The sequence below is a fragment of the Argiope bruennichi genome, chromosome X2 (assembly GCF_947563725.1).
Source record: "Argiope bruennichi chromosome X2, qqArgBrue1.1, whole genome shotgun sequence".
In the NCBI taxonomy this organism is placed as follows: domain Eukaryota; kingdom Metazoa; phylum Arthropoda; class Arachnida; order Araneae; family Araneidae; genus Argiope; species Argiope bruennichi.
Genome location: NC_079163.1, coordinates 65,511,710 through 65,537,620, shown reverse-complemented (window position 1 = coordinate 65,537,620; position 25,911 = coordinate 65,511,710). Strand labels below are relative to the sequence as shown.

The window sequence follows — 25,911 nt, the reverse complement described above, 5'->3', positions numbered from 1 at the left end:
AACTGATTTACTTCATATTTTTTTAGCCCAATCTGAATTAAATATGGATTTTCAGCAAATAATTGTTTAAAAAATTCTCTAATCTACTCTGAATAAGCTTACAATTTCTTAAATAATACACAAACCATTCAATAAACTCACGTGCAAGTGACTAAATACTACCGCGGTTGCGTCTGCATCTTAAATGTTGCTATTCCCGCCACAGAAATGCATTCTAATCTTTCACACATTTATAAAAGTCTCGCGCATGCTCATTAGCTGCAAATTTGGGAATATTTTTAAAAAAAAGAAAAACCGTCTCCAAATCGAAACTGGGTTGTTTGATTCAGATAAAAGGGAGAGAGTAGAAAAGATGCGAGTTTCCGCATTACGCAATCGCGAATAGTTTTGTTCCGTTTTTGAAGAGAGGACTACGGTCTTTTATTCTTGCAATCTTCAAGAGATCGGTATTTTTATATGGGGAAAAAAATAGCCAAGAAACTTAAAATTCCCTTTATTTTCCGGGTTTTAATGAAAATTTTCAAATTATCCATGTATTTCGCTCAATTTTTTAAAAATTCTCTGCCTTATACCGATTTTCCAGGTTCTTCCGGTGACGTGGCAACCCTTATAAACTGATAAGCTGAGTAATTGTCATGTGAATAGGTAACTCGAAATTTCATCAGAAGTGTAAGAAACTTTTTCGGAGAACTATTATGGTAAGCAATTGAATCGGTGGAAAAATTGTTAGGCGTAATGGGTAATTATGAAATGGCGCAATCAAAATTGTTAGGCTAATGAAAAAAAAAAAAAATAGTGATATTTCGGAAACTAACATACATGTTAAAATTTGTTTGCCTATTAAACGAACATAACGTTATTACACAAAGTGATAAAATGAATTCATAAATAAAAAATAACTCATGGTTTTTACAAATTTTTAAACACGACTGTGAGAAAAAAGTGAATTATATCCTAGTAAAATTTTTACACGAGTATAGCCGAGATACTAAAACATCGGAATCCTATTAAATTACGTGCAGATCTGCGATAGTCTTCGAAATATTTGTAAAAAACTGCAAAATTCCTACTGTCGAGCGATAATTGTCTAAATACACCAACTTGCAGCGTGCTCAAAAGCCTACTCGTAGTGAAACATTTATTTCAATTGCTAGTATAAAGATTATTTTAGAAGAGATTATTTTAGTATAAAATGGCAATTTATTTTCTTATTTTTGGGATTTCTAGGCCCCAAATTTAAAAATATCTAAATGTAAGAAAAAATGTACTCTTACCTGTTTTTCCAGGAACTTCTAAATTAAAAGAACTGCGATATTACAAATGAATTAGTCCTCAAATCATCGGACTCATTAATCAAATAACGGCTCACCATTCTCTATTTTATCACCTTTTTATTTTCTGGACGAAGACACAGGTACATATAATTATTTACATATTTCATTTCATATGCACGAATTCTAACACATGTCATACAATCCCGTTTTGTTCAGTTCTTACACTTCAACAAAATTTAAACTTACTTTTGTATCTACGAGATCATGGAACTTGACGTCACCAATGGGCGCATGCGCATAAGGGTTAAATCGTATTTTGGTTAAACCAAGAATTCCAACACTTATCCAAAAATAAATATATTTAATCAATTGATTTATCAGACGTAGAGTATTAAGTAGCATTTCTTATTATAAGAATAATTATGTTACTGGAACATTATTTTTAACAATTCATTTATATTTTCTCGTCTTTTTTGTTGAGATTTAATTACCAATGGCTGATTGAGCAAGTAATGCATAGTTATGAATTTCTGAATAAAATTTGAGAATCAAACCCATAACTGAAATATTTTAAATTTCGTTTAACATACGGATTTCAGATAAGTTCAATAAAAACTGACTTTATTTCTAAATGAAAGCCAACTATATTTATATATTTCGCTTTCCATAATGAAAAGTGCTTTTTTATAGAGGTATTAAAAAGAATTCATACCCATGTAAGATTCTTTCCTATCTCTGGTTTAGAATTACTGTCTTACCTGGTTTACAAAAATGATTTTATATTTTTCTTGAAATATGCAAATTAAGATGGCGTAACTCAAAACAATTTAATCACTGAATCTAAGATATTCTCACTGAATATCTCGTTTTATGATATTAAATAAACTGCCCTTTTCTTTCACGCTGATTTGTTATGTGTGATTAGCAGTAGCAATACTAATGCCATTCTTATTCACTCTAGCCAGTAAATCGTTTGTTCTCGTCACATAACAATCCTATTATTTGCATGCATTCTCACGCTTCTTTCTATTAATTTCGGTGATTGTAACCAGGTTCGAATAGAAAGCTTAAATATTCTTAAAATTAATTAAAAATAAAAAAAAATTATAGCGCAAAATAATAGTATTGAAAAGAGATATATATTTTTTAATTTTAAGATGATGTTTAAATTATTTTTATACTGTAATATTTTTGGAAATTGTCGCGGAAACGTCAAAATTGAGGTTAATTTTTAATTAAAATTTTAAAAATCGCTCTAAGACGCACAATTCCACCCTCCAAAAATATATGTACCAAATTTGGTAGCTCGAAATCAAATAGCATACCCTGTAAACCGCTCAGTCGATAGTTTTTTTTCCCGTTTAAGTGAATAAAGCTAATGCAATCTTTTTTTTTTGGGGGGGGGGATAAATAAACATGTTCTTTTGAATCATTCCCATCATGATCAGTTTTGTAAAAGTGCGAAAATAAAAACTGGAGTTATAAGTTTTTTTTTTGGAGAGGACTGTACCAAAACAAAGACAAATGAAAACAACAAGCAAGGAAGCTGTAGTTGGCCCACATGTTGATTTTCTTTTTTTACTTACGACAGGTTTCTCACTCTTGTTGAAGAAAAGAACTTTAGCAAGGACCATAAAATTACCAATTTTAAATATAGAAATGCTCGGTTTCTTTCTTACTACTTCGAAATGCTTAAGGAAAGAGCACTAAGGACACTTGTGCTCATCTTCAGTTAATAAGCTAACACCTGCAGCTCAAAGTGAGTTTCGAAATCACAATGCAAGAACTCTTACTGTTAAAAAACTACACAATAACTACTAATTTCATTCTAACTAAAGAGTGTTGACTTCACAAACACATTTACACAATGGATGAAACAAAACACCTTAAAAAATGTTAATTCCATAAGAATTTTTAAACTTACTTTTGGCCAATACTTAGAAGTAAGAAGGGGGAAACGCAAGAGATAGATCAAATTAAGAATTCTTTATTAACATTTAAACAATTGAATTTAAAAGAGTGTGCAATTAAAATATTTGAAATTTACATTTTAAATGACTCCGTTAAAGCCTCAATTCCTAAAACTATTTAATTCTGCTAAGCACTTTAAAATCAATATTCTCTTCTGTCTTTTCAATTAATTTGTCCACAGATTTCTCTTTAGACCTTTTTAATTTTAAATCATTTAATTTATCTGTAATGTGTTTCTTTATCTAACGCTTCTCACCATTTTGAGAATATAATCGTTGTAATCCATTTTTTTAACGCATTTAAATTAATCTTTTTTGCAATTACGGGGGAGGGGGGAGGATTTGAAAATTCTTTATTCCACCACATTCTTGTCAATTCAGCTGAGACAAAATGTTTTACAACATATGTTCCTTCTTTAAGTTTTTAAAGTTTAAGCTTTCATTTCAGGTGTGAGAAATTTTTTTACAACATATGTTTCTTCTTCAAGTTTTTCAACCTCAATATTTTTATTGAAGGAAAATTCTCTTTCAGTTATACTCTGGTAATGAGATTATATAATCAGAATTAATTCCCACAATTTATAATAAGACTTTTGACCTTTTCAATATTTTGATTAAAACTTGCCAATTATATTTTCCAACACTTCAAATGCCTAAAATTCTATTGAATTGCAACTTCAATTTTGTTGGATTATAAACTAATCATTTTCTACCTTCGTGCAGTTACTGGGAGTGACATATTTTCAGAAAAGGGAGGCAATACAACTGTTCTACCTATTCTTGATTGCTTCATTAAACAAATTCCACTGATGGTGGAATTAAGCAAGAAAAGTTAAACGTCACATTGTACAATGCGAAGTGAGAAAATTCTGAATAACTGTTTTAATAAACTAGTAGATAAAGCGAGAGCTGCTGTTGCCTTCTCAAAATTATCGCTAACTACAGAAGCTGCACTTCAACAGTTAATAATCCCTTTCACTTTCCAAGCGATGTAAACATGGCAAGGACATTGCTAGAACTCATTTAGGTGTGAATGGAAATCAGTAAACAAATCGTTGACGCCTATTTAAAAGAACAAAAACACCTAAAATATTGCTCCTATTTACTTATGAATCAATCAAGGTTACAAAGAAATATACAAAAGTGTGAAAGCTAACATGCATTATATGCAAGAAATGATGAAACCAAAGCCCAAGCAAAAGACATAATCAAAGAAGATAAAAAAAAAAAAAAAAGCATAATCTTGGCCTTATAGACTTTAGAGCAGCATTAATAAAATAAAATATGAAACAGCATGGCATTTCAAATGTGTAACTAAATACTATTTTTTTTTCATTTCAAGTTGGATAAATAAAAAACATTTATTTGGTTCAATTTAATAAAATACATGCATCTTTTTTTATATAAATATGCTTTTACAGGAAAAGTAAGCCGGATATAAGTTTAAATTAAATGCAAAATAAATCATAACAAACTTAATTACCTATAACTTTAAAAAAATGATAACAGCTTGTTTTATAAATATCACATAACCCTTTTACAGTTGAGACATTTTCAAAATTTCAAATGGATGGGAAAGCTTTTCTCTCAAAGGAAGGAACTCTTTATTAGTCATTTCCTGCAAACTCAAAGGGTGTTTAATCAATTTTGAAAACAATTTTTCTGCAATGTCCATCCCCCCCCCATATAAAAATACCTTTCTGCATAAAACTATAACCAATACAGTGTTACAGCTAAAAAGATAAACTTTTAAAGTAATAATTTATAGCAACTAAAAAGTTGATAGTTTCTGGATCACAAAGAGGGTGTGGAGGTGAAAGAAACATTCGACTCTAAGAGAAAATTTTTAGTTCTAATTTCCTTGAAATCAAAGCATATTTGATCAAAATATAAAAAATTCATTGTCTCAAGACACCCATGCATCCTGACTTATGTATATTACAGCTTGCAGTGATCTATAACTTGGGAAAGTTTAACTTCGACAACCCTGTACTAATCAGAAAGTATATGATTGAAATATTTATGCACATGTCTAAAACAAAGAAATAAATCATTCTCAGAACTATAGTTTTATTAGATAAAGGGTGGGGATAGGTTTGCAGAATATTTTTAAACTTATTTAACCATGAGACTCTTCTTTTTGATGTCACATCATAACAGGAAAAATAACAGTACCATAGGATGAAAATGATTCTACATATTTTCTATGTATGCTAAGTACAGTATGCATGTAGAGCATAATCAGTTTTGTAGATAAATGTGGAAGAAAAAGCCTTCATCCCAACAAATTGTAAAAAATTATACTTAAGACAGTTATGTGGTCATTATAAATTACGGAACTCAAAATTAAATTTTTCTTCTACGATAAATATACATTAATATCAAACCTTTCTTTCCATTTCTTTTATTTAAATGCATTTTCTTTGATTATTCAATTGCACTAATTCAATTCATTGTTATTTCTTCATGTCTCATATAATAAAATAAAAATTTTAGAAAATTTTAAAGCACAGTGAGTCTATTGTTTGACAACGCATTCTAAAACCCTCCACGCTTTTGTGCATGCATTAGGATGGGTTGAATTTGTCAAAATAGGGTTGAGAGAAAAGATGAAAGGAGGAGAAGTTTACATTTAACAGTAAAACAAACCCGGATTATTCACAGACTGAATTAAAATAATGCGGTCAGAAACAACACAATATTCCCAAAATTAAACAAAAATGTATCTAATAAGGGGAAAATCAATGTCAAAGAATTCCGGAAATGCACTCATCCTTCCACGTCTCTCTCCTTAATTAGACAGAATTGTCAAAAAGTGGTCATCTCAGAATGCTGAAACGAATAATAATAAAATGTTCGTATTGATTCTAGCACAGAGGGGAGAAGTGATTTTAAGCATACAATTTGTTTTGAAATTTAAAGAATTAAACAAACTTTGAAAGCTGAAACAAATAAAAGAAAATTAAAGATAGCATATAAGTGCAATGTTTATTCAAAAGCATTATATGTAATTATTGTTTAAAAATATACAGTAAAGCTGTAATCCATTTTTCTGTGAGGAAAATTGATTGAGGACAGGGCTAAGAGAAATGAAAAATTTACATGCCTATTACTTAATTTATTCTCGTAATTTCATATATATTATCATTTATCTGCTTCCTCTCATTAGGCTACGAAATAGAATTTAATGTTTAGTACATATTCAAATAAATTTTACTACTTTAAAAGATTCTTCTCTTTCTAAAATATAATTTTTGAGAAAAAGTACTCTCTTTTCTTAAATTTATTTTATAACTAATTAATTTACACTGAACTAAATAACAAGATCAAGGATTTTAAATTCCATGTGAAACTTCACTTGTAAATCTTTCCACTTTCTTAACAAGCATACTAAAATAGTTCACTCTTGCATACAGCCACATCTTAATAATTTCTTTTTATTAAAAAAGATTTTTCTTATAAACCATATATAGAGTTCAATTGCACACGTTTATGCAGAAAAATATAAATAATTGAATTGTAAATAATATTGCACAGACTTTGGAATGCATTTTGTTTGTTTTCTAATAGCAGAGAACTTTTTAAGAGCTTTGCCTGTTCAATTATAAAAAAAGTTTTTTTAAAAATTACGCAAGCTGAAAATGCCTTACTGTAAAAGTTTGCTGTTATGATTTCCAAAGACTAGAGATATAGAAATAGGCAATTCTGAAATCTTCAGATAAAACATAATAAAAATTCCCATTATTTCTAAATCAATGAACTATTAAGCCAAATTACAATAATACATAAATATGTAATTTTCTCATTAGATGTCTACACAAAATGACTCCTAACATCCTCTAAACACAGATACAAGCCTAAAATTACTTTATAATAAAGATGTATGAGTATTTATTAATGGGGCATAACTTCAACTTTTCTAAACAATACAAAGAAAGTAGTTATGTTGATGGAGGAAAAAAAAATCATTCATAATCAAGGATAGCTCTTATAGAAATAGCGGTGAGGATAAATCCAATTCTGAAATACTTCGAGATCGATACAAACTAGAAGAGAATGAAAGGAAAGCATTTTCAACCAGGCAGCTTCTTTGGGTCACAAGCAGGCTGATTAAAAAACTACATTTTCTTAGTTGCCAAATAATTAAGTTGGTAATCATAATGGATAACCTTTTCACAAAGCTAATAAAATTAAAAATACTCTAAAATAAATTATTAACATGTTAAAAATGTGTTGAAATGAGAAATTAAATTGATTAGTTTATTAAAAAAAGAAGCGCATAATGTGGAATGCCTCGGGTTGTAAAATATCTAAATCCACTCCTACCTAAAACTGTGCTAGCATTTCCTTTACAAGAAAAGTATAATTTTTTATGATGCGCGAGAATTATATGTAAACAATTAGGTGGTAAACTTCTTTGAACACATATATGAAGCAATCTGAGAAAAATTAAAGCCCTTAAAGTAAGCAGTTTAGTTTTCTCTCAGGAAAAATATTTACAGATGACAATGTTTTAATATTAAAAAACTTTCTTCAATGCTTCATTATAACATAAAATATGATGTAATCAAGTCATAAAAGTATGGTTCAAAACCTATAAAATATTATGATGTATTGTTAAATATATATATTAGTGATACAGTTTTGCTTCAATGGCACAGAAAATAAATGTCATTTGAGTGTTGTTCTTTTTTACCTATTTGCCATATTTCTTTTAAACGTCAAAAGAAAAAAATTTGTCTTTACATTACTACCTCCCTCAAGTGGGTTACTTGGCACATCAAACACCACCTCTCACTCTGCCACTGCTTTAACTGCAAATATTTTTAAATCAAAAACATATAATTACCAGATACATCAACAGATTTTATTTCAATTCCTGGTAAGGCACATGCTTTTAAGCACTCTGCCATATTTGGTATGTGAGATATGACATACACTCGTGGGCAAGCTAACACAGAACCAGAAGAAAAACAAGCTGCCATTCTGAATCTTGGATATCTAAAATAAACAAATAAATAAAAGCAAGGATATATATGTATGTAATGATATATTAAAACCTAATTTAAACTTAATAATTACATATATATATATGTAATATTTTAAAATCTAATTTACACTTAATTAATTTCCTAATTTTTAGCTTAATTTAGCCCATATTAACTTTATTCTAAAATATTCTCTTATTTCCCAATCCAATTCCACCTTTTTTTATTTAATAAATGCAATAGAAGCTCTGTAAAATTGCTGAGATCAACAAGTTCCCACAGAATGAAGGGATAAAAAATTGTCAAGCCAAGCACATTCTTTTAAAAGATCTCTATAATTCGATTACCTGGGTCAACATGTGTACAGAAATCCCTATCAAAATCTCACAGTATATAATCATGGGGATAAATTTTTCATTAGCTATTCCCTATTTTGCTCTTGTGTCATTCTGTGTGATGTGTCTCGTCGCTTCTGCTTGTAAATAAATCATGTCTCCTGGGATGTAATAAAATGAAGTTAAAATTCAAAGTGTCTTCTCTGTCTTCCGCCACCATTCTGCTTAAAAAAAATGTTTACACACACACACACACACACACATATATATATATATATATATATATGCAAAAAATTCAAATTACTTTTAAAATTACTTCTTTTTCTCGCCAATTGCATTAAAAGGTAAACATTTTCTCTTGTGACTCTCAAAATCTAATTATTGTAACTAATAGTTTGACACTGATCTGCTGTATCCTATTAATCATACCTAAAAATACATTGAAAGTAATTTCTTTTTTTTTTAAATTCTAATTTCAAATACATAAAATCTAGCCATGTCTTTATAATCAGCCTTTATATGAATTTTACTGATTAACAAATGTGTGCTACATTACCTTATGATTGTCGGATTTACTTTAAATACTATTTGAAGGGTTTAAATTCATCTTACATTATTGATAATAATATGCTTCAAATCTAAAACTGATTTACAATTTATCATAATAAAACTTGCTCTTTTTTAAAAATATTTTTACTAATATATACTGAATATCATTATGTTACATGTATTTGCACATTTATTTCTTTTCGCATTAAATATCTTTTATTGCAGTCATTGCATGATGTTTAAGGATAATAAGGAATGGAATAATTTTATTAACTGAAAAATTATCTTTCAGTCTGTGAATACTAGGCAAAAATCTAGAGAATGTAAAAATGTAGAAAACAAGTGTTAAATTAGTGACATAATATTTGTTTTTATATATAACTTTGAAAAGGGAAAATACTCTTAATTTAGAATACAACAGATCAAATAGTTCAGCATTTTGAAGAGGTTTACAAAGCCAAGTGGAACTTCGAAATGATCAAAGACAGTGAAAATTAAAGTAGTTTACCTAGCATGAAGATGAAAATGATATTATTACATATATAAAAACATAGTATTCGGAGGCATTTTCACACATTCAGGCTAATAAATTTTTGTTGCAGCTATTTAATGAAAATTATAAAATTACATGGAGTCTAATAAGTTTTCCTTTATTTTTTAATAAAAGATTAGACTTGGATATATAAAAAGGAATTGCATAACAAATAAAAACCGAAAAAAATTAAATGGAAGTAAAACCATTCTTTTATTGAGTAGTATTATTATAATATTTAAAAATTGAGATAAAACAAGTTAGAGACATCTTTCAATTAGTTCAAGTATTACCAATAATAAATTTATAATCTTTTGATAACTAATACAAATAGTGAAAATAGGTAAAAGCCAATTAACAATCAAAAGTGAGCAAGTATTCTTCATCAAAAAGAAAGAAAATAAATTACAACTTTTATGACATAAAATTTAAATATCACATTTTAAATTTAATAGTTTAAATTCATAAACCAATTACGTTAAAAGGATTCAGCATAAGCATCACCCTCAGTAAATCAGAGATGATAAATTTACATGCAATAGCTAAGTATAAAGAAAAAAGGTTTTTCATTTCTGAACTCTGATAATAAAGTTAATTAGAACAGAGGAATGTCATTCTATATTACAATAACTTTAAGTTTAATACAGTAAAAATAATTTTTATAAATTAAAATAATCAGATAGAAGAGAGGATTTATGCAAGTCCAAGCAGATAATATAGGTAAAAACTGGAAAGCATTGAAGATATAAGACTTAATTTGTTTGAACAGCGAGTAAATTTGAAGACAAATGTAGCATAAATAAGAAAAGTACTAACAGTACAAGACATTCAAATAATATAATACACAGACCAGCAACTCATGTAAAATACATTACTGAAATGTGCACTTATTAGCAGCATTTAAATTATACGGCCAATTTTAGAAATCACATAAAATTATATAAGAAAATACCATGGATAGCACAAAACTTTTATTAATTAATTAAAAATAATTAGCTCCAATGTAATCTAATATACTGTATTATGGTTTCGTTTCAGTCAGAGTCAGGATAGTCCTAAAAACAAAACACGTTTCCAAGACCTTGGTTTACACTTTAAACACACGGGTAAAGTGTGTTTAAAGTGTAAACCAAGATTTTACATAGAATGGATATTTGATGGAATTCAGACTAAACACACCATATAGATAAAATTGACCGATATATATAATATATTAAATTGCAGTTATAATTTTCCATTCAAGAAATGAAAACTAAGTATTTAATTTAGTAAGCGGCATAAGGAACAGGAATGGAGAATAATAAAATCGTATTAAATATTTAATAACAATGTATGTTTCAACAAAAAAGTTGTCATTCCGAGAACGTATTGGAATGACAACTTTTGAAATAATAAAAGTGTTAAATTATTTTATTTTACCTAACTGTAATAATAGAGAAAATTTTAACTAAAGTTGTACCGCTTCCAAATCCAAACATTCCATAAGTTTGATTTCTTTTACACTTTCAGAGATCGTGAGTTTAGATGTATTTGTGGAATAGCTAGTCACTGAGTTTATGATAAGGTGTCTTTTAAATACAAGTTGTCTCCTTCACAAAAGAAATAAAGCAAATAATGAGAAAAATCAGTGGAAATTTCATTCATTTAACTATTTGACTGCATAATTTTTATTTTCCAACTTTTCATTGTTAACTGTATTATTAAGCAATTCTTCTTAAGCATGAGATTAACTGTAACTATGACGGAAAATGTTTTCACTTTTTCCCGCTTCGCTAGTATTTTTTTTAATTTTTTTTTCTTTCTATAGTGCTCTTATAAGCTCATTGTTCTTTGGAGTTGATTAAAATAAATATTTTTGTAGCTAAAACGATGGTAACGCAATTTTCTTCAACAAATTAATTCTTCATTGCGAACTATATGTTAAGAGGCTTTCAATACAGAAATATGCATTTAATATTTAAATGAAGATCATAAATACCGAACTCCATAAAAGTATAATGTCTAGAGGCGTATCTGCATAAAATGACACCAAGGGAAAATTCCAAAATAGCGCTCTTCCCACCATTTTGTTAAAAAAAATCAATCCCTCTACTTTTCTGAAACTTCATAGAAGGGAGTGCTAAGATTAAACTTCTAATGGAACTTAAATAAAATATTTTTGGACGTATGCGACTTGCCTTTCTAGATTTAAAACTGGCTTTGATTTTGAGATATTACCCAACATTCATATAACTCTTGAACTTACTTAATTTTTGGCACTTTGAAAACATTAACTGCTACAAAAAATTGGATATTAAGTTGAAACATACAAAATAAAGGAAACAGTTCGCAATAAATGTATTACTATATGAAGTAAATTTTGATACTTCAACAAAATGAAAATGTCACGCTCGTTTTGCAGCTAATCAACTTAATGATTTAGTCCTTACATTTAACTGTTAAAAGACTTAATGTTCACATATTTAGAAAATTACTCCGTTAAAGTATGAAATTAATTTAAATTACAATAACTTTATATTATAAAATTTAATTATAAGATATATATTTGATTATTTATTCAATATATCAATATAATATTCAATATTTACAAATGAATAAGAAATTAATTATTGTGAATGTTTTTATACTAAAGCACTCACAAATTACCATCTTGTGAACAAAATTACTACTTTATGAAATGCAAAAATATATAAATCTAGAAAATAAAAAGTCATATCTGCAATATAAATTATTAATTTAAATAAAAAAATACATCATGTGCAAAATATAATTCTGAAATATAAATGATTATATGCCTATAGTAATGTTAGAAACATTACTATAGGCATATAATCATTACAGCTATGTTAGTACAGCTTATGTTAGAAACATTCTAACATAAGCTGTAAAATATTTTTGAAATTTAATTTTTGGCGAAAAAATGTATTTGATTGGAATAAAAAAAAATTTAACCATTGAAGTCATACGCGATTCACATTAATTATACTTCTTGGTTGAAAATTATATATTTAATCTAATTATAACGCATTTGTAAATAACAAATTTATAGCTACAGGTATTTTTAAAATAAGAAAAATTTTATTTCTTAGGAAATGCATACTTAAAAATATATATCATTTTAGAGGTTATAAAAATTTTCTAAATAGTTCATATGCACTTAATAGCTTTCACATGACAAATCTGACATTCAAATAAAATTACTTAATGCTTAAAATCAGAGAGAGAAAGAAAACCTAACATTCGCAAGCTACAAAATGACTTACTGCCTTTTCATAGCTTAAAAGTAAAGTAACATTCTTGTTTTAAAAAACGTATCTGATATATAATAATCTCTAAAAATAGAAAAAACACGATTTAAAAATTTTATAAAACATTGAAGTCTGAATTAAATTTCAACAATAAAAACTACTGTTGCAAATCATATTTTAAGATTTGTTAAAACTACATACTAAATTTATATCATTGAAAAGATAATTTTTGAAATTATCTTAAAAATTATTTTTATATGATGACATTTTTAATTTAATTTAATTTTTAACTTACTTAAAATTCTATTTAAAGATTCGAAAAAGTTTGAAATACACATCCTGTTGTATTGACTGAAAAATCCAACACTGAGACACAGAATAATGATATGATCATATGTACCTAGAAAGAGCGAACTCAGACAAAAGAGGCATAACATAAACTCATCCTCTATCTTCAAAGTTAAAGATTACAATGATATACATTCAAGAAAATAAAAGTACGAGCTTTATACACTAAAACAGAAGCTTCTGGACATTTCTAATATGGGCAATTTTTTTAGTAAATTTTTAATACCATAAAAAACACTAACTAAATAAAAGAGAAGAAAATTCTGGCCCGCTTGCATCTAATTTCGAATTTTCAAAGTCAGGAAAGGTCATAAGTGGAAAAGTGTTTTTTTATATGATGATTAGGGCCACGTAAAATCACATTAGGGTATATCACGATTTTTTTAAATTCAAACTTTGAATTCGACAAAAAGTTGTCACTATGGGCACTATTTACCGAACAAAAGTATTATTCAAATTGAAAAATATTTAAGTCTCCTGCAACAGGCCTAAAGTTTGAATATTTTTACCAAAAACGATTTTTAAAAAGTTTAAAAAAAAAAAAAATCCTATCTGTGTCATGCAAAAAATTGGTATGCCAGATTAGCAGTAAAATCATCGTTCTTTTCTTACTTGTATACGAAGCATAAAGTATTGTAATCGTCAAAAAATTCGAACTCGAAATTATGACGAATCTCCACATTTCTGATTTCTCTGAATTAGTAAACTTCATTTTTTTGCGTTATGCATGTCTGTGAATACGATAACTCAAAAACGCTTTAAGATAGCCGCATGAAATTTGGTATATGGACTTAAAACCAAATTTATAGATTTCTATCAAATTGTTAACGAAATCCGAGTTTACTGGCTTGTTGCTTGTACAAGTTAACTCCATCACTAGAAGACGCAAAGAACTTAGTAGATAAGTTTAGCACACAGTTTTAACATCTAAAATATCTATTTATATCAAATTTTGAGCCAAATCTGTCAAAGAGTTGACCATCTGTCGGTCTGTACTTTCGCATGCACATAAACACAATAACTCATAAATGCAATGACTTAAATCAGTGAAATTAGGTATCTTAACCGAATTCACTGATATCGGTACCACTGATATTCGGTATCTTTTGTGTGACCACAATAAATTTTTGTTTCAATCGGTCGACAAAATGGCGTCCAAAGTAATATCCGAACGATAGATTCAGAAAAACTGCTAGATTCACACAAAAGACCTATATTTTGTAATTATTGTTTGTCAATGCTATGCAAGGCATTCGCGTTTTTATCAATGTCCATAATTTTAAGCGGGGGAGACCTCAGTTGGAGAGTATGTGAGAAATTTTCTAGAAGACTTTCCCGATGATTCATAAAATAAAAGTCTATAACTGGCGGTTTCATTTGATTTTTGTCTATTTTTCACTAACAAATTTCTAATAATCATACAAATAAATATTTCAAAATTGAAATGCGTTCACTAATCCATCTTATTTTCTGTTTATTCAATTTGGTGTATGAGAGATGAAAGAAAATAAAACTTAATATAAAGAATTTAAAAAAAAAGGATTACGCATATGAATAATTCTTAAGGAAATATTATAATCTTGCGACGTAAAGATTACGTATTGAAATAGAAAAAACCTTAATGAATTTTCAACTTCAAAAATATAAAATTTAAGATATTAGGTCTCTCTGAAATCTGCATATAAACCTTACTTTAAAAAACAACAACATATTTTGAAACTTTCTCCCCATTTTTTATGTCAATATCAATTATTTTATTTATTATTTACATTACAATACAACTTTTTGAAATAGCGAAAAATTTATTTTCTGCTTCTCTGGTACTTGGAGACAGGTGCCAAAAATCCAATTTCTTTTTCTTGAGCATATGGCCATACAGTCATTTCCATTATATGAGCTGATCAAGGAAGTGCCTTTTTGAAGGATTTGAATGGTATAACGGCAAAAAATCAGTTATTGGTAATATATAAATACAATATTTTTAGTAAAAGGGCGAAATATTGTCAAGATATTAATTCAACTCGTATCTCAGAAATAATTACACCTTTATTTGATTGTCGAAAACATGAAAGAATAAGGTAAAAAAATTCTAAGTGATCAGAATATTTAAGCAAGAAGAACACATGTCTTTGGTTGAAGAACACAATTCAACAGAAAAAAAAAAGAAGTAATAAAATTATGGTAACATGATGGTACTGTAAAAAGTACTGAAGCCTCTAATGAATAATTTCATTTTCTCGAAAATACTTTAAAACCCCAATGAAAGAAACAATCAGTTTTCTTCGATCAAACGAAATTTTTGAAGAAATTTATGGTTGCCCTAGATAATTCAATTTCTGGGGTTACTTCCTTCAGTGGTACAATAGAAAAAAATTTATCTCTGCAACCTAGAGGGCAAAGGTAAATTCCTTGCACTTACGTTACTGTTTTCGAATTCCTTTCAATCCATAGACAAAAACCAACGGGAATGGTCTTTCTGAAACATTCTCGTAAACTTTCCAATTAATTTCCCTCCTTTCTCTTACATAAAATCGTGGACCTTGGATAACGTCGCAAATACCTTGAATGGCGTTCACCATCGCCATACACAGTAGTCACAAAATACAGATATTTGCAACGAATCTAGCATTTTTACTGAATCTATTTTGATAATATGTGCTTTGGACGTCCTTTTACCGACCGATTCACACAAGAATTTGACAAGAAATTCTTGTGTGAATCGGCGGGTACAATTGTATGGTACAATTGACACGAAATTCTTGTGTGAATCGGCCGGTACAATTGTATGGTACAATTGACACGAAATTCTTGTGTGTATGGTCGGTACAATTGTGAATCGCGACAACAATTGTAGTCGCAAAATTAAATACTAAATTTCACTGATTTATGTCATTGCGTTTATGAATTATCTTGTTTACATGCATGAGAAAGTATGGACGTATAAGTGGTTAACTCCTTGACAGATTTTGTTCAAAATTTGATACGAATCTTTGTTTTAGATGCTAAACCTGTGTACTAAATTTTATTTAGATAGCTCTTTGCGATTTGTAATTATTGAATTCATTTGTACTCAAATAATCGGATGGACAAACTTCCTTTGAACCGGTTTTGCTCAAAATCTGATATATATCTACAAATTTGGTGCAAAGAGTGTATATGAAATGTCATCCGTATACCTTAAAGCGCTTTTCAATTATCTTTGTCACAGACAGACAGACAGACAACAATAATGCCAACAATATTTTTTTCGTACTCAAGGAGGCCCGAAGCGAGTGAGTTTCATCAAAATCTCGAGTTTAAATTTTTTGACGATTACAATATCTTCTCTATATTTTGTATGCAATAAAGTAACCAGCAGAAGTGGTCTTCCCAAAATTTTCCCGCATACTCTCTAACAAAGATATTATCCCAGATTTTGCATTACACGTCATTAGCGTACAAGAGTTACGATATATATATATACGTACAGTACTGTGCAAATTAATTGGGACAAACAGATTTTTAAAGAAAATTGTTCCTTTCTCGGGGATTTTCTACCTCAGACCGTTTTCAACTGCATTTTCTTAGAACGTGTGACTGCCCTTGACTAGTCTAAGCCGGTTGGACCACGTGATCATGACATGTCGAAAATTTTCCCAATCAGTTGCTGTAAAAAGTGGTCGCTTGTGTGAATTGTCTCCTTCTGACGTTTATTAAAGAAAATGGATATCACTCCCAGGAAAAGGACTAGAATTGTTACCCTTAGTCAGCATACTTCTATGGCTGTGAGGGATATTGCTGCAGTAATTGGAGTTGGAAAATCCAGTGTTTCTAGGATTATTAATCAGCAAAAGAATTTGGGGGCAGTGTCTCCAAAATGAAGAGTAAATGTGGACGCAAACGCAAGACCACACTTCGAACAGACAAATTTCTTGTACGAAATAGTACAATGCATCCTTACAAAACAAGTAGAGATCTTCAGAGAGAATTATTAGCTACTGGTGGGAGCGTGGATTCATCGACAGTTCGACGAAGGCTTAGTGAAACTGGGAGATTTGCAAGAAAACCAATAGAAAAACAGTTATTAACACCTGCAATGAAGAAAAAACATTTGGATTGGGAAAGGAAATATCAATCCTGGACTGCACAAGATTGGAAGAAGGTTGTATTCAGCGACAAAACGCATTTTCTTGTGCAAGAGTTTCGACCAAGATTTGTCAGGCGAAGTGGTGGAGAACCCATCAGGGAACAACATCTTATTCAAACAGTTAAGCACCTTCAGAAACATATGTTTTACGGTTATTTTACTTCTGAAAGATCTGGCAGCTTAGTACTAGTTGAAGGGATGATGAACTCTAAATAATACATTTCTATAATAGAAAGTAAAATTGTGACTATGATGCAAGCGTTCGCTGGTAGTGTTGATATCTTTCAACAAGATCTTGTTCCATGCCATCCTTCTAAGCTAACAACGATTTTTTTTCAAAAACAGAAAACAATGGTTTTGGATTGGCCTGGTAATTCTCCTCATGTAAATCCCATCGAAAATTTGTAGAGAATTGTAAAGAGACATCTGAGTAAAATGGACTGCTCAACAAAGAAAACAATGATTGAGAATGCTGTAAAAGTTTGGTTTCGTGATGACGAGATGAAAAATTCATGTTCTAATTTAGTGGAATCCATGCCAAACCGTGTACAGGATCTCATTCAATATAGAGGAGGACATATTTTGTATTAGATTGCTATACCGTGCATGTAAATTAACCTATACTAATTAAACAACATTTCTGAAAATTTTTGTGTTTGTCCCAATTAATTTGCACAGCACTGTATATATATATATATATATATATATATATATATATATATATATATATATATATATAATGATATTTTAAAATCTAATTTAAACTTAATTAATTTCCTAATTTCCTAGCTTAATTCAGCACATATTAAATTCATTCTAAAATATTCTCTTATTTCCTGATCCCATTCCACTTTTTCTATTTAATTAATGCAACAGAAAGCTCTGTAAAAATGCTTTCGTCAGTGGTTACCACGCTAAGAGTGAAGGGATAAAAAATTGCCGACCTAAACAAATTCTTCTAAAAGATCCCTATGATTGATTTCCTTGCCTGTGGTCGACACGTGTAGGAAATCCCTATCAAAATCTCACGGTATATATTCACAGGGATAAAATTTTAATTAGCTTTTCCTCATTTCGCTCTGTGTCCTTCTGTGTTGTGTTTGTGCTCGTCACTTCTGCTTGTACATAAATCAAGCCACCCGGGAGGAAATAAAACGAAGTTAAAAATTCAAAGTGTCTTCCTTGTCTTCGGCCACGATTCTGCTTCAAAAATTATATCTATACTTATAATAAAGCTCAATGTGTGTGTGTGTGTGTGTGTTGGCGCTCTACAGGCCAGGTCATTTGACATACAGCTACCAAATTTGGTACATGTATACCTTAGAGGTCGGGAATGTGCACCTGGGGTCCCTTTTTTTGAAATTTTAATTAGAATTTTAATTATTAATTAAAAACTAACTTTCCCGCCCAAAAAATCTTCCATTTTCCCCACCGCCAACTTTTCCGCCAAAATAATCTTCCATTTCCCCCAACGCCAAATGATTTAGGCTTTAGTTCTTTTTTTCTCCCAACAGTAATGAGGCTAGGGTTAAAATTTTTCGGCGGATTATTTCAATCGGTTCTGTTTATTTTCTTAATGTTTGATGCATTTAAAATTAAACATTGTTAATTAATCCATGTTTCAGATTCATTTTGAAGTACTTTTGAATTAAAATAACACAGAATAAAGGAAATTAAAAATGTATAATCTGCATAGCGTTACCCCAACTGGCGTAGAAAAATTCACGCATTTGCGTTACCGTAAAAGGCGAAGAAAATTCACGCATGCGCACTGTGTTCTGATTGTTGGCATGGCAACCATTAACAACGAACGATTTAAATTGCTTTTAGGTTAGTTGTATGCTTTTGTAAGTAAATTGTATTTATGTTAGTTATATATTTTTTGTATATGCTTATAGTTTTAAGTACATCGTTTTTTAAGTAGTTTTTTTAAATCTGTTTTCGACCGATTATTTTAAACGATTCATTTTATTTTCTCAGTGTTTGATGCATTTAAAATGAAACATTGTTAATGAATCGATCCGTTCATGATGAATCTGAGAAAATTTTGTTGACAAATTCTTGAGATATTATATAAATTAAGAAAGATATTCTTTAGTGCCCATAAAGTTTAAACGCTCAGTGACTCTATTATCAGTAATCACATTATTAAAAAAAATGCTTTGTTTCAGTAAAAAATATTATTATATTAATTGCAGATTAATCCTTTACACTTTAATTTAAAGCATAAATTCTACGAGGGGTAACAGAAAATTAGAGAGATACATATCACGTTATGACTGAAGGCCTTTATAATATTATGAGTGAATTATATGACTATCAAAATTTGAAGTTTTAAAATATTTTGCTGAAGAATCTATTAAAGTTGGAATTACATAAAATATTTAATTATTAAAATTTTAACGAACATTAAGATTGGCGAACCGGCTGGTCGCCAAAGGCGGCTAGTATATATATATATATATATATAAACTTCGCTTTTATTCTATCCCGCGAGGCATAGTCTATGTACAAGCAAGAAGCGTCGAGGTACGTCAATCTCCATCACGACACAAGAGCGAAAAGAGAAAAGAGTGCAAATAGAGGCAGAAATATTTTTTCCGGCCGTTTTATACTATGAGATTCTGATAGAGATTTCTTTACACGTCTCGATTTAGGCAAGGGAAATTTAGATATCTTTTAAAAGAATTTGTTTAGGTTGACAGATTTTTATCTCTTTACTCGGAGTGATGGAAGTTTTCGGTTTCAGCAATTTTAGAGCTCGTGTAGTATTAATTAAATAAAAAAAGATGGAATTGGATCAGGAAATCAGAGAACATTTTACAATGAAGTTAATATGTGTAAAATTAAGATAAAAATTAGAATTTAATTTAGATTTAGAGAAATCATTACACACACACACATTATATATATATATATATATATATATATATATATATATATATATATATATATATATATATTGTGTTAAAGATAAAAATCACTCAACACGGAAAGGAATATGTCCTTCATACTGTACTTTCTCATTTATAATCATGTATTTATGTTTTCTCATGTATGTTTCCTTTTAATTTCTTTTTTTCGTATATCCCTTAAGCATCCACATTTTATATAATTTGGTCTATCATGCACTTTTATTTTAGTTTATTTATATTGTATCTCATTCTTGTATCACGCTTTCCCTCTAATTCAAAATGATATATTATAGTTTTATCTTTTAAATGAAAAGACAATATCTTTTCACCTAATTGTTCGATGCTGTTTACAGAAAATGTGATAATCCCTTTTGCATTCCATATTGATTTCATCTCCTGATGAGTAATTAATGTATTAATCGGCTTAATTCATCTTTTGTATCGCATTTTATTTCTACCTTTATTATTAATTTACAATTTATATCTGCAGCGTTCCTTTAATTTTAGCTTCTTGCGCATTCCTTTCATCTGACTTTTTTATTTATATTTTCTCTCCTTTATATTCATATGTTTAGGAAATCTTTACTTATTTTCTTTATTTCTTTTTTTTTATCTATCTTATATTTATATAAAGACAATGTTATTTTTTCAAACATATAAATCTGTGTAAATTAACGAATGTAAATCAACGTACTAAAATTGTGTAATTATACGGCTACTATTATTCTATTATAGTGTAGAAATGTATGCAATTTATGTGAGTCAAAGAGCATTAATGTTATTACCTAATTTAATATTAACTAAAAATGAGGATTGTAATATAAACATGATTATTAAATTTGAATGATCAAGTTGTAACCCATTCCAGCTTAACTTTCTAGCAGAACATTAAGTTCCTTTCCACAATTTCCAGTTCTGAGGAAAATTGAGCTCATTCTTTGGAGTATAGTTAGACCAAAAAACCCTGAATTACCTGTTGTACTTCCCATTAATTCTGCGTATATCAGATTTAAGTCTCTCCGCGTTTTCGGCAATTTGAGCAGAATCCTTCATAATGATAACGTAATTGAAATTTCTGGGAAATCTGAAACACCATCCTCCCTCTCCTTGTCCCGAGTAATTCATTCCTTTAACTCCATTCTGAGCTCTATCCACATTCCTCGTACAGTATTTAATAACATTCTGAATATTAAGCGTTTGATAATGCTGCAAATATCATTAAAGCTTTGCCGAGAGTTCGAAATATATTACACTGAATGCTCCGGAAGCGAATGGAGGTTGATATCATTTACCATGTCGAGGGCGAAGCAGAATGGAATTTTCTCCAAGCACAAGAGAAAATGAAAGAATTTATGATTTTATTCTTGAAAAATTCCGCCACATTAAAATGGAGTTGAAACTTTAATCCTAATGATTAAGAATTTTCAACATTTCAGCCAATGAGAGCCTATTGATACTCATTTCATTTAGATAATTAAGGGCCAAATTATTAAATGCCCTCGTCATTAAACTTGGTATGATAAATTCTTTTGTGGGGGAGGGAAGGGAAAGTGTAATGTAATTAGAGCTATGTAATATAGAATTAAATTACAAAGTAATTAATGCGTTTAGATGTGTTAGCAAATTTGGAACTAGAGACAATTTCATTTGGAATAAATACACAAACTCAAAACGCATTAACAGTGCACTGGATTTCACAAATCTTTTTACTTATTTTCTCAGTCATTATTCGGAGAATTTTATCATAAATTTAGTATACTCTTTTATTACAATAGGTACTTCTGATAACTTTTTGGCTAATTGATAAGCCGCGTAATATTTGTTTAAATGAATGGAATTTCAAAATGTTTCAAGAATATCAATATCAATATTTTTTTTCTGTTTTATAAAATATATATTTATGTTTTTCGCCGAATTTTCAATGCTTAATCCCCTTGAGTTTATAATTTTTGCTTGAAATTTAACAAACTGTGAAATGCTTTTCACAGTTGATAAAACATAGACCAAACCATTTCACTCCAACTTTACAAAATGTTCGGATGAGCATTGAAATAAGTAATTTAAGAGGACCTTTATTTCAAGCTAAACATAGAAAGTCGCCTCTAATCAAACCCACGATAAATGAAATCATCAAATATAAACAATCGTCCGACCCTGCAGTTTTGTCTATTTATTAGAATTTTTTGCAGTAACTGAAAAACAATTTTCTAGCTTGCAGAATCTAACTTAAAAGACAAATATTTATCGGAGGATTCCTTTAAGCTCCCATTCTTTGATAGCTTCATGTTTCTTTTATCCAAGTAATTTCGGGTTTTCTTTATCTAGCCGATTTTGGTCGAAGCTGCCAAGAAACAGCCTGCTTCTTTTTCATTCTTTGGTAGATGACGTCTTTCCATCATTTCTGCGCCATTTTTGTTCCAGTTTCAATTGCTTCCTTTCGAAATTTAATAGCATCTTTTCAACTCATTTTATTTGTATTGAAATCGATCTTTTCATGTTTGTCACAATGATGTGATGTAATTTTGACGCTATTTGATTGTTAGTTTGTCAATAGAACAGAGTAATATGTAAGAGAATTGCCGTTCAAGAATTGACATTTCAAACCATAATTTAGATTTACTTCTACTTTGCATCATTTGATGGAAGGTAATTATTATAAAAAAATTTTTTAAAAAAGGAGTTTGGAGGAGGAAAAAAACTGGACTCCTTCGTGAACTTCAAGTCAAAAGAGCTTTACATTTTCAAACAGATCAATCAAAAAGAGCTTTACATTTTCAAACAGATCAATCAAAAAGAGCTTGAAATTTTCAAATACTCTCATCTTCAAAGTATTTGAATTTTTTCTTTGGATTAATACGTAGGTAAGGCAAAAGCTATTTCGAGTTTGTCTTAATTCTTCTGAAACAGTACACACTGACTTTAGTTCTTCATTATTTTATTATTATACTGTTATGGTAATGCTATGAATGTTTGGTCGAAATTTCACAAATTTTCTTCTCAATCATGGTCGCCGTTCCATTAGAAATTTGCACCAATGAGGAACAACGAGCAGTCATCCAATTAGTCTAATCGGAGGATGTCAAATCAATCGGAACCTTTGACACCTACTGGTTAGAGGAATTCTATCCCTCCTCGTTGTTTATATTTAATGCAAACTTGTAATGAAGTGGCCATGGTCTATCTGTAACAAAAGGGATACAAATAGTGGAATTAGGGTAAACTTTCTTAGCCTTATCATAATATATAAGCAAGGACAGAAATCAGTTTGTTCGATGTAAGAAGAGTTATATCAATAGTATAGAAAATTTTTGACTTGCGTTCGCACATTCATGTTCCACGAAAGCGATTTCAATATTTTCAATTGAGTTGATTCTAGATTACCATTTCGAGCTTTTTCACGAGCAAACAAAAAAAAATTCTATATATTCTAAAATGAGATATTGGATAAAAAGATGTTTCATGAATACAACAACATCAGCAACAATTCAAAAATGTTCTTAATATCTTAGTAGTGTTTCCAAAATAAATCTTAATGCCTTCAATTGTTCAATACTTTATCAATAAAACATAAGGGATTTTTCATTAGTAAACGTAGTTAAAGCTGTCAATATTTCATATGAAGTTTAACTTCCCTGAAATCAAAGCGCTTAAAAAAAAAAAAAATCATGATTTTTTTTTTTTTTTTTTTTTTTGCGTTTTTATTGAAACAACTCTTATCTAAATGAAATAAGAGGTAATAAACCAAGGACATTTCAAATATGAGTTCAGCTATTTTCCTAAATTAGGTGTAATAATTTTGAAATTATGCATTAATATTCAGATGGAAATAAGAAATTTAACTCCACAGACCGAAGAAAATATAGAAATTTTCATTTTACTCTTCTGAACATGTATTGTAAGTTCTTGGCATCCAAAATTTATGCTGACTCGTTGAATTACTATGAAATATTCTTTTGGTTTAGTAGTAAATTTAGCAAATCATACTGTCTCATTTAGTCATACAAAAATGAATGAAAACTGAAATAATACATTCTAATTTTGTTTGTTTTTTTCAAATCCTACTTTCCTGTATATTTCAGGATATTTTGTAAAAGCAAAACAATTTCGTTCTCCAGAAAATTTCTCTGTCTACAAATCTTAAGGTATTTATCAATTTCAAGCATAATTAAATTAAAGCATTCTTACTACAGAAATTAATCTTTAGATACCTATTTCATTGACAGAAATTTACTAAATTTTAATTTCAATTTCATATTTTTCTTTAACATGTTTTATATAAAACAGTTGCTTCAATTAATATTATTATTATTATTTTGTTAAAAACTCAATAGAGTGTTCAATTTTTTATAAGGACAAAGTAAACAGTTATCTAACATTTTGCAGTTAAATGCAATAATTTAAATATTTCATATTTAATATTTTGAATTTAAATGTATTTATTGAACTAAAACCCTGGTTTAAAAGAAGACAAGCATTATTAAGAACAAATATATGAATTTTAAATAGTAAACATATAAAAAATAATTCTTGCCCAGCATTTTGGTTGGATAGTTTTTCAATATTAAAATCCAATTTTCGTTGTGCAATTTGAAGTTTTTGATTTTCTAACCAGATGATTTTTAAATATAGACGGAAATTTATTATTATAAATATATCTTTTGGTACACAATATGGCTTTGATTAAAGTACTCAGGCTTCATTTTATAATTTTAGAAGACTTTCAATCTGTTAATTCTTTTCCAAAACTAGTCAATGAACTTGATACAAAATTACTTGTATTAAAGATAGGCACAAATATAAGAAAAACGCCGAAAGACTCACACTTAGCTGCTGGCATAATCTTATGCAGCTTTCAAATCGAACTCAGTTTCATTAGACAGATTTGATGAAAATACTCATAAGCTAGTATAAAACTAGCTTTTTACAAAAACGACACTTAAAATACGATAGTTGTCAAAAGAAATTGCAGTGTCAGTGAATCAAAGAGATTCAAGCAATTTATATAGATGGAATCCATCCTCACTTAACAAATAAAACCGCCATTTTCATTTAAAATGTAAACTGCTCAAAGTAAACGAAGTGAAATTAAATCTTTGCTATGAGCAATTCAGTTTTAATTCTTCCACTATCTTGAAGTCCAGTCTTTTCTCTATTAAAAGAAAAAGAAATAGGCGAAATCTATCTAATCCATAATACGACATGCAGCTTAATTGGGATACTAATTTCTAATTAGCTTTTCTGAATCTTTAATTCAAGAAATATATCTGACCTGTTTAAGAAATATATTAACTAAGAGTTTTTAATTTAAGAAATGAGTTTATAAATAATTCTTTCTTCAAGAATAGCGTCAATATATTTCAAGAATCCATAATACAATAAGAACGTTAGAATTATAAAATAATTTTTATTTCAAGAAAAGCAGCAGAATTATACAAGAATAACTAATTCAGTAATTAAATTAATTAAGAACTCCTATTTCAAGGGTTTCTTCATTTGAATTAGAAAGAAAACAAAAGCCGTACTTCCCGAGAATATGTAATCGAATTTTAACATTTGATTGGCATAAAATTAAATTTCACTTTGTTTATCTTTTTATTGATTGGGACAGCAATAACTCTTAATTCAA

General features: G+C 28.9%; 1 protein-coding gene across 4 annotated transcripts in view; it reads right to left on the bottom strand.

Annotated features, from left to right (window-relative positions):
• Positions 1-25,911, bottom strand: part of LOC129960807 (glyoxylate/hydroxypyruvate reductase A-like) — a 97,483-nt gene that overhangs the window by 35,257 nt on the left and 36,315 nt on the right. The window contains exons 1-2 of one of the 4 annotated variants that reach the window (XM_056074458.1): positions 11,068-11,165; positions 8,094-8,245 (exon numbers count right to left, since the gene is read on the bottom strand). The exons of 1 other annotated variant lie outside the window; for it this stretch is intronic. In XM_056074458.1, coding sequence (XP_055930433.1) covers positions 8,094-8,245; positions 11,068-11,126 — 211 coding nt within the window. In that variant the 5' untranslated portion in view covers positions 11,127-11,165. Of the gene's footprint in view, positions 1-8,093; positions 8,246-11,067; positions 11,166-25,911 lie in introns of those variants that run through there. 2 more of the 4 variants (XM_056074460.1, XM_056074459.1) reach the window with 2 other exon arrangements.